The 9,799-nt window shown below is 54.6% G+C and overlaps 2 protein-coding genes across 2 annotated transcripts; both read left to right on the top strand.

Moving 5' to 3' along the window:
- Positions 1 to 142: 142 nt before the first annotated feature.
- Positions 143 to 1,549, top strand: GUITHDRAFT_162799 (hypothetical protein; the record flags this gene model as incomplete). The annotated part of the gene is made up of 10 exons (XM_005834115.1): positions 143 to 431; positions 480 to 577; positions 641 to 709; positions 759 to 809; positions 867 to 902; positions 1,106 to 1,144; positions 1,199 to 1,252; positions 1,301 to 1,366; positions 1,412 to 1,482; positions 1,531 to 1,549. The coding sequence occupies exons 1-10, from the start codon at positions 293 to 295 to the stop codon at positions 1,547 to 1,549; spliced, it is 642 nt and encodes a 213-aa protein (XP_005834172.1). The 5' UTR covers positions 143 to 292.
- Positions 1,550 to 3,027: 1,478 nt separating this feature from the next.
- Positions 3,028 to 9,787, top strand: GUITHDRAFT_157676 (hypothetical protein; the record flags this gene model as incomplete). Its single annotated transcript, XM_005834114.1, has 14 exons — positions 3,028 to 3,759; positions 4,095 to 4,163; positions 4,329 to 4,430; positions 4,802 to 5,191; positions 5,413 to 5,487; positions 5,669 to 5,826; positions 6,078 to 6,138; positions 6,271 to 7,103; positions 7,446 to 7,633; positions 7,836 to 7,933; positions 7,961 to 8,020; positions 8,347 to 8,670; positions 9,072 to 9,188; positions 9,491 to 9,787. 14 exons carry the CDS (start codon positions 3,028 to 3,030, stop codon positions 9,785 to 9,787), a joined length of 3,504 nt encoding a protein of 1,167 aa, XP_005834171.1.
- Positions 9,788 to 9,799: the final 12 nt, after the last annotated feature.

Here is a 9,799-nt window from a genome sequence, read left to right as displayed (position 1 = left end):
CCCCCCCCCCCCCCCCGGGCCCCCCGGCGCCGGCGACGGTCCGATCACTGTACTCTGCCAAGAGTCGGCCCGGCGGGCAGTAGTCAGTTTTTTTTGAATTCACACGCCGTTTTGATTTTTGGTCCGTTGGGCCTCCTGTGCTCCCCTCGCCCTCCTGTCCGCGGAGTTGTCGAGCAGGACAAGCTGAGCCTCTCACGTCGCCTCCTCCCTTCTCCTCAACCCCTCTGTCCTTTCCCACAATGACGAGCCTCCTCACACTGAGCGCCACATTTCTTGCCATTTTACTTAGCACATGGGCGTTCTTCGTTCAATTCCTGCCACCTTTGCCATTCCTACTTTCGTATTACTCCATTTTTGTCTCTTCCTGTACCTTCAAGATGATGGCAACGAAAAACAATCGTCCAAGTCCTCGGCAAACGCACTGTCCGAAGGTAACACAAATGATTGATATGCAGTTGTTGTCGTGAGAATCTTTGCAGTGAAGCACGACAACATCCTCCCTGCACACACAAAACGAGTTACCAGGATTCCGGCTCGATATCGCGAATCTGAATTCATTGCACCTAAAACAGAGCAGGTGGTCTGCAGCTCAAGAGAGCTGAGTTGCTCAACTCTTTGCCTCACCTAACCCTTTCTCAAGTACGTGGTCGAGGGCATCATGAAGAAAGATGTCATGAATGGAAGAGTGCTCTACCTCGTGAAGTGGAAGGCATGATGGATGATTAATCAAGTTGTTCAAGCTCTGATAGTTGATGAAGGGATATCCTCACACTGAGAATACCTGGGTCCTGTCAGAAAAGTTGGACCAGGTAAGATTGGAAGAGGTTTGACCTGTTTCTTTCTAACTGTGCTGCTCGAAACATCAGGAGCTCGTGGATCAGTTCGAGGCTATGCCGGCACAGGTGACGCCAACAAAGCCGAAGGCGGAGAAGTGAGAAGTTTAGTCTTTCTGACCGCAAGGTGACGGAGGACGTGAACAGAGCCAGGAAGAGCAGAGTTTCTACTGCCTCAAGGAAGTCAAGGAGCAGCACAGATGACGAGCAGGAGCCTTCCCTCAAGGCAATGACTTGGACTTTGCATGATCCTGCTCAAAGTGTTTTTATAGAGCCCTGCCTCCAAATCCAAGAGCGCTGACGTCAAGAAGGTAAAGTTCGAATAGACTAAAGTTCTACCCTTTCTTATCGCTCCCATTCCGTAGGAGCCTGAGTCAGAGAAGAAATCCCGAGGACGCAGCACGTCGCGGGGGCAGGAGGTGAGATTCTGCTAGAAAAAATTGTGCATTCCTAATACCTTCCCACAGTCTGCTTCCGACCAGAAGGAGAACACCCCCTCCAACACACGGCGAAGCGTTTCCCGATCACGACAGGTATCATTCCATGCCGTAGCCGAGGCTTCTTGACTTTTCCAGCAGTCGTTGGCCTCAAGTTCCAGCGAGACGTCCAAGTCGAAGAAGAAGTCTGTCAGTCCCAGGAAGACAAGAAGGTGGTTGATCAAGTTGTGGAACTGTAGGGCGTGACGTGGACATTGCAGCAAAACCAAGATTGTCTGAAGTAACATCGTGCCACTCTACGCTGTCTGTGGAAAATTGCGTGAATTTTCAAGTGAATCTAACGCACTAATCTAAAACTTATTAAGATAATTGAATCATACTTTCTCATAATCGTCATCGCCCTCTACCAAGATTTCAATCAACAGGTCGCCACAGTTTCCTCCCTGCTTGTGGCAGCCTCCCCATCCTTTCAGCGTGATGACGTGCCTGCCAGAATCTCTTAGTTTCGCAGTCCAACTTGACAGGTTCAGGTGGAATTTCATACCCATCAATTACCCCTGCTGGGATGTTTAGAGTTGCTGTTCGCTGGACAAGCTCGGATCCTACGGTGGCGTTGAAGGAGACCTGCTTCTCACAGCCCTGAGGCAGCACATGTGAGTGACAGAACCTTCGTCGATGCCCGAGACTCACATTGCCGGCTTCGAGGGAGTCGAGTTTCAGGAGTACTTTGATGTCGTACTCACCCTGCGCACTCTTGGCGCCCCCCTCGTTTCTTCGTTTCTTGTTGGAAGGCGCACTACTTAAGGAATAGAGGTACGGAGAAACAGTCGGCCAGAGGAAGAATGCAGCTACTGCAACCCCTGCTGCAATCACCAAGGGTCGCTGAATTTTCCATCCTTCAGTTCTCTCCGAGGTATCGGATGAGCTCAAAACCCACGTTACCTCCTTGGACATCGTTGCATTTCGCATGTTGTCTCCTCCTGCTCATCAAATCAGCCTCATATGTTGTCCATGGAGAGTGCTTTGAAAGGCTTCTAGCACATCAACAGTGAGATTCTCTTCCGATAATTTTGAAATTGCGCGCCAATATTTCGCGCCATTACAAGAAATTTCATGCTGAAGTTAGCACTCCCTTTCATATCGTCATAAACCTTCTCTCTTCACCGGAAGAAAATCTTCCACTGTCAACAAGAACTGAAATTCTCAACACGAACAAACATTCGAGTCTCGGGCAGAGTAGATTTCAATGCTCTTTGCCTAGAGTCTTCACACCTTCTTCCTCATCTCTTCTCCCCTGTTATCCCCCCCCCCCTTCGCTTCCCACTTGCTCCTGCTCTGTCTCTTTCTCGCACCCCGCCCCCTCCCTCTCTCATCTAAAAAGCATTCACAAGTTTGAAATGCCAAAAATGTGCCCTCCTCCCCGCACTGACCATCTGGGTCATTGCGGGAGGTCTGGGGGGAGGTCTGGGGGGAGGTATAAAGAATTCACGATGGGAGGGGGGGGAAGGAGGAGGAGGAGGAGGAGGAGGAGGAGGAGGAGGAGGAGGAGGAGGAGGACAAGGATGTAGATGTCTTGGAGAGAAGGAGACGGGAACATCAAACGGGGGATGTGAGATAAACCAGTGAGGGATATGATAGTGGCAGTAGGAGAGAAGAGAGGGATTCCTTAGCTGGTGCTCTAGTAAGATCGTTGCGTTATCACAGCGAAGCTCTTTTTTTTTGATTGGCCGAGCTCTGTCGCTGACGATCTTGAAGGCATGTCGCGGCGCTTGCGTTTCAGTATCGATCGCGGAGGGACTTTCACAGACGTATTCTGCAAGGACGGCGAGACCTGCCATGTCCTCAAGCTGCTCTCTAAGGACCCAGCCTACAAGGACGCCCCGAGTGAAGGGATCAGAAGGGTTCTGGAGAAAGTGACAGGGAAGCTGCATGCTCGACAAGAGCCCATCGACACCTCCCTGATCGCGTCGATCCGCATGGGAACCACGGTAGCGACGAACGCGCTGCTGGAGAGGAGGGGGGACCCCTGTGTTCTGCTGATCACGAAGGGGTTCAAAGACTTGCTCTTCATCGGTAATCAGAGCAGGCCCAACATCTTCGACTTAGAGATCAAGTGCCCTGACGTGCTCTACGAGGAGGTCATCGAGGTGGAGGAGAGGGTCTGTCTTGCTCAGGAGGGAGCAGCTCCGATCAAGGAGGGCAGACTCGTGCGGGGAGTGACGGGGGAGGAGGTGGAGGTGGTGGAGGAGCTCAATGCCGATAAGCTGCGGGAGGACCTGAAGAAGAAGTTTGACATGGGATACCGCGCGGCAGCAGTGATGCTGCTGCATTCCTACACGTTTCCTGCTCATGAGCAGGAGGTGGGGAGGCTGTGCAGGGAGATCGGGTACACGCAAGTGTCGCTCTCCTCCGAGATCATGCCCATGGTCAAGGCGGTTCCAAGGGGATTCACGTCGTGTGCCGATGCCTATTTGACGCCATCGATCCAGGTGAGGGGACGGAAATGAACATGGAGGTGATGATGGAGATCGAGATGGTGATGTCGATGATGTTGATGTTGATGTTGATGTTGATGTTGATGTTGATGGTGGTGATGATGGTGGTGGTGGTGATGATGGTGGCGGTGGTGATGATGTTGATGTTGATGGTGGTGGTGATGGAATATGGTGCATATGATGTTCATGGTGAACGACGAGAAGGAGGAATGAGAGAAGAAAAGGAGGAAAGGATCATACACAGAGGGTCAAGAGGAGAGGGCTGAAGGGGAGGGGACAGTGACAAGGAAGGCTGTTGTTATGTATTCCTCGTCTGACTCTTCTGGCAGCGTTACTTGTCGACCTTCAAAGCCGGTTTTGATGAAGGTCTCAAGGACCTTGAGCTCCTCTTCATGCAGGTTGTCCGGCTCCCTGATGCTCCTCCTGCTCCTGCTCCTCCTCCTCCTCCTCCTTCTCCTGATCTGCTGCTCTTGCTCCCGCTCCTACCCCCGCTACCGTTTCCGCTCTTGCTTGATCCCTTCGTGTCTCCTGACCGGTGTTGACGCATGTGCTTGCTCTTGCAGTCCGATGGAGGACTGTCTCCCGTAGAGAAGTTCAACGGGTTCCGCGCGATCCTGTCTGGACCAGCTGGAGGAGTGGTGGGGTATGCCAAGACCTGCTATGAGGTAACGGAGAGGATGAGAGGGCGGGGACGAGGAGAGAAAGGAGGGAGAGAGCAGAGGGAAAGCAGGAATTGAAGGAAATGAGAACAGAAAGAAAGAGAAAGGAGAGAAAGGAGAGCTGAAGGATAGGAAAAGGACGTACAGGTGATCGGAAGGTTGTTGGTGAGGACGGGGATACAGAAGGAGGATGAGGTACAGAGAGGTTTGGACGACTGAGACGATTACAATGAGGAGGAATAGAGGGAAGCAGGTAGAAATGGAAGAGGCAGCAAGTAGACCAGGATGGGTCAAGGTAGCAGGATACTGCCAGGGTGAGGGAACGGGGGGATAGGGAGGGAAAGGGGAGGGCAGGAGGATTGAGCCGCACGTTGCAGGCGTGCGGGAAGAGGCCAGTGATCGGGTTTGACATGGGAGGAACTTCAACGGACGTGTCAAGATTCGACGGGCATCTAGAGCACGTCTTCGAGACAACGACAGCCGGGGTCACCATTCAGGCCCCGCAGCTGGATATCAGCACGGTCGCAGCTGGGGGAGGGTCGTGCCTGCGGTTTGAGTCAGGGATGTTCAAGGTGGGCCCGGAGTCTTCCTCCGCGTTCCCCGGGCCCAGCTGCTACCGACGAGGAGGCCCCCTGTCAGTGACCGACGCGAACCTGGAGCTGGGAAGGATTTTGTGGGAGAGATTCCCTAAGATCTTCGGGCCCAAGGAGGACGAGCCGTTGGACGTGGAGGCGACGAGGAACGGGTTCAGACGGCTGACGGAAGAGGTAAGAGGAGAAGTTGCTGAAAGAGGGTTTAGGGTTGGAGGAAGAGGATGGGGGGAGGGGAAGGGAAATTTGGTGTTGATGTAGGGAGGAAGTGAGAAGAAAGTGGAAGGGAAGGGTCAAGAAGAGAATAGGACGTGGATATGGGGAGGAAGTGGGATAAGGAACAGGAGAGAGTGAAGGAGGAAGGGGAGGATAGCGACTTGTTCTGACGGGAGCTCTAGATCAACGGGTTCATGAAGAAAGAAGGAGCAGACAAAGAGCTCACTACCGATGAAGTAGCCTTCGGTTTCATCAAGGTTCCTGTCCTCCTCCTGCCGTCCCTGCCCTAATCGCCTCTTCCTTTCCTCTCTTCTTTCCCTTCCTCCTATCTTCGCACCCTCCTCTGCCTGCCTGCGCCTCTCTGTCTCTGTCTCTCTCCCGCCCCTCCCTCCCTCCCTCCCTCCCCCTCCCCCCTTCCTGCTCTGAACTCATCGTTAGGTCGCCAACGAAGCTATGTGCCGTCCCATCCGCGCGCTGACGTCAGCACGAGGGTTCGACATTCGCTCCCACGTGCTGGCCTGCTTCGGAGGAGCAGGCGGGCAGCATGCATGCGCCATCGCACGGAGCCTGGGGATCGGAACGATTTTCATCCACAGGTGAAGCAGGAGCAGGAGCAGGAGCAGGAGCAGGAGCAGGAGCAGGAGCAGGAGCAGGAGCAGGAGCAGGAGCAGGAGCAGGAGCAGGAGCAGGAGCAGGAGCAGGTTGTGGTCGTGAACGACGAGAGAAGAGGGAGATGGGGAGGAGGAGGAGGAGGGCGAGAAAGAGAAGGGATAAGGGGAGAGTAAGAAGGAGCAGAAGTTGTAAGGAGGAGGTATTGAGGTACAAAGGAGTGAGCTTGAGTCGTCAGGTATGCCTCGATCTTGTCTGCGTACGGATTATTCTTGGCCAAGGTTGTCGAGGAAGTTCAGGTGAATGGAGGAGAGGAGAGGAGAGGAGAGGAGAGGGGAGGAGAGAAGAGCAGAGCAGAGGGAGGGGAGGGGAGGACACGAGGATTTGCACTTGCAGGAGGCGCCAGTCATCTTGTCTCACTCTATGTGCAGGAGCCGTGCTCATGCGTGCTGGAAGCTGATCAGTATCAGGAGCTGGCAGGGACGTTAAACAGGCTGCAGGAGGAGGCGGAGGAGAAGCTTGTGAAGGAGGGGCATGGCAGGGAGAGCATCAGACGAAACCTCTTCCTCAACCTCCGCTACGAGGGAACGGACTGTGCTGTGATGACAGCGCTGCTGGACAAGGAGGAGAGGAGGAAGAAGATTGAGAAGGAGGACATCGCAGCTTTCAGCGCACGGTTCCTCTCCTCCTACAAGCGCGAGTTCGGCTTCTTGCTGGAAGGCAGGAAGATCTTGGTGGACGACATTAGGGTCCGAGCAGAAGCCTCCTCGGGCGAGGAGGAGGAGGGAGGGAGCATGGAGGAGGACGAGGAGTGTCTGAAGCTGTCGACAGAGGACGCAGAGCAGGTAGTCTCCGTGTACTTCGAGGGAGGGAGGCAGGACACCCCAGTGTTCCTCCTGGACAAGTTGAGGAGGAGGAGGAGGGTAACAGGCCCTGCGATCCTCCTCGACGACATTTCGACCCTCCTGGTGGAACCAGGGTGCGAGGCCGAGCTGACAAGGGACAAGGACGTCAGGATCACGGTGGGGAAGGAGGAAGTGAAGCAGCGCTCGGAAGAGCTGGACTTGATATTGCTGTCTATTTTCTCCCATCGGTTCATGTCAATCGCAGAGCAGATGGGTCGGACGCTGCAGCGAACGTCGATGAGCACGAACATCAAGGAGCGACTCGACTTCTCCTGCGCGCTGTTCGATGAGCAGGGAGGGCTAGTGGCTAATGCCCCTCATATTCCAGTGCACCTTGGGTCGATGCAGGATGCTGTTAGGTGAGGCAGAGGAAAAGGAGCTGCTGCTGCTGCTGCTGCTGCTGCTGCTGCTGCTGCTGCTGCTGCTGCTGCTGCTGCTGCTGCTGCTGCTGCTGATGATGATGATGATGATGATGATGATGATGATGATGATGGTGATGATGGTGATGGTGATGATGGTGATGGTGATGGTGATGGTGATGGTGATGGTGATGGTATTCGTGGTGGTGGTGGTGGTGATGATGATGATAATGATTTAAACGATGGTGGTCGTGGTTGGGGTGACAACGATGAAAATGATGATGATGACGACAAAAACAAAAGTTTCATCAACCCCCACTGCTCTTCTCATCACTGGGACAGGTATCAGGTCTCCAAGTGGCAGGAGGATCTAGAGGAGGGAGACGTTCTAATGACCAACCATCCTTGTGCGGGAGGAACGCACTTACCTGACATTACTGTCATCACTCCTGTCTTTCTTGGTCGCTCCTCTCCAGTCTTCTTCCTCGCCTCCAGAGGTCACCATGCAGATATCGGAGGCATCGCTCCTGGTAGGTCATGGCTGCTGCTGCTGCTGCTGCTGCTGCTGCTGCTGCTGCTGCTGCTGCTGCTGCTGCTGCTGCTGCTGCTGCTGCCCCTTTTCTTTCACTTGAAGCTGTTGATACCGCTCCTGTGCTCGTGCTGCTCGTTCTGCTCTTCATGCTTTCTTCTCCCTCCTTCCCCTCCTTCTTGACGTTCTTGACGCTCTCGCAGGGTCGATGCCTCCGCACTCGAGGTTTCTCTTCGAGGAGGGGATGTGCTGCGAGACTTTCAAGCTGGTGAGGAAGGGAGCCTGGCAGGAGGAGGGAGTGGTGGAGCTCCTCAACAGCCCAGCAAAGCATCCGGGATGTGCGGGGTCGAGAAAGCTCAGGGACAACTTGTCAGACCTGCGAGCTCAGGTGACTAGTGCTGTGCTGTGCTGTGCTGTGCTGTGCTGTGCTGTGCTGTGCTGTGCTGTGCTGTGCTGTGCTGTGCTGTGCTGTGCTGTGCTGTGCTGTGCTGTGCTGTGCTGTGCTGTGCTGTGCTCTCCTAGACCTGCTCGCCCTCGCTTTTCCTTACTTGTCTGTCTTCCTAACTCAGGATCTTGGTCTGTTGCTTGCTGACTTTAATTGTTCTTCTCTCGCCTTTCTCTTCCCTACCTCTTCCTCCCCATCTGCTCTGCTCTGCTTTCTCCTCTCTTTCTCACTACTGCCTCCTCCTATCTCCTCCTCTTCCTCCACTTCAGGTCGCAGCCAACCAGAAGGGAGTCCTCCTGCTCAATGAGCTCATAGCCGAGTTCGGCCTTGACCTTGTCCTCTCCTACATGCATCACATCCAGTCCAACGCTGAGCTTGCAGTCCGTGACATGCTCAAAGAGACAGCTCAGGCTCGCATCTCCTCCTCCTCCTCCTCGGGGAAGAGGAACGTGGACGGGGAGGTGAAGGAGAAGCAGCTGGTGCGGCTGCATGCTGAGGATGCGATGGACGACGGGACTCCGATTGTTCTCAACGTGGAGATTGACATCAACAATCGCTCGGCTCACTTCGACTTCACAGGCACAGGCACTGAGGCAAGAAAGCTTCTCGTCCTCGTCCTTGTCCTTGTCCTTGTCCTCATCCTCGTCCTCGTCCTCGTCCTCGTCCCCGTCCTCGTCCCCGTCCTCGTCCTCGTCCTCGTCCTCGTACTCGTCCTCGTCCTCGTCCTCATCCTGCCTTTCTCGTTACTATCTCTTCTTTCTCCACTTTGTGCTCCATTTCTGACGATCTGCTCCTTTCATCTTCCCCTCTGTCCTCCTCTTTTGCTTTCTGCCACTTGTGCTGCCCTCCCCTCCTCTGGTCTGGTCTGGTCTGGTCTGGTCTCCTCTCCTCTCCTGTCCTCTCCTCTCCTGTCCTCTCCTGTCCTCTCCTCTCCTGTCCTCTCCTGTCCTCTCCTGTCCTGTCCTCTCCTGTCCTGTCCTGTCCTCTCCTACAGGTCTACGGCAACTGCAACGCCCCTCGTGCCGTCACATATTCTGCCATTATCTACTGTCTGCGTGCCATGGTAAGGAAAGACATCCCCCTCAATCAAGGCTGCCTCGCTCCAATCACTGTTACCATCCCCCCCGGCCTCCATTCTCTTTCCCGACAACTCTGCTGCTGTTGTAGGGGGAAACGTTCTCACATCTCAGGTACTTCAACTATCTCCTCCTCCAACGCTTCCTCCCTGCTTGCTCGCTTGCTCCCTCCCTTCCTCTCTCTCTCCCTCCCTGCTTTCTTCCCTTCCTAACTCTCTACCCGTCCCTCCCTCCCCTTCCCTTCCCTATATCTCATCTCCTGTCTACCTTCTCCCATCCTTTCCTTCATCCTCTCCTTTCCGCGCTTCCTCCCCTTCTCTTATGTCTTCCTCCCCAGCGGGTGACCGACGTCATTCTCAAAGCTTTCTCCTACTGCGCCGCCTCCCAGGGCTGCATGAACAACGTCACCTTCGGAGACGCCTCCTTCGGCTACTACGAGACGATAGCTGGAGGAGCAGGAGCAGGACCAACGTGGGACGGAAGAGGAGGAGTCCATACCCACATGACCAACACCAGGATCACCGACGTTGAGATCCTCGAGCGGCGGTTCCCCGTCATGGTCAAGGCATTCGGGCTGCGGGAGGGATCAGGAGGAGGAGGGATGAGGAGAGGAGGAGACGGTGTAGTCCGATAGGATTTTTCTATC

Source organism: Guillardia theta, assembly GCF_000315625.1.
Source record: "Guillardia theta CCMP2712 unplaced genomic scaffold GUITHscaffold_27, whole genome shotgun sequence".
Classification (NCBI taxonomy): domain Eukaryota; class Cryptophyceae; order Pyrenomonadales; family Geminigeraceae; genus Guillardia; species Guillardia theta.
This window is presented reverse-complemented; position numbering and strand designations above follow the sequence as displayed.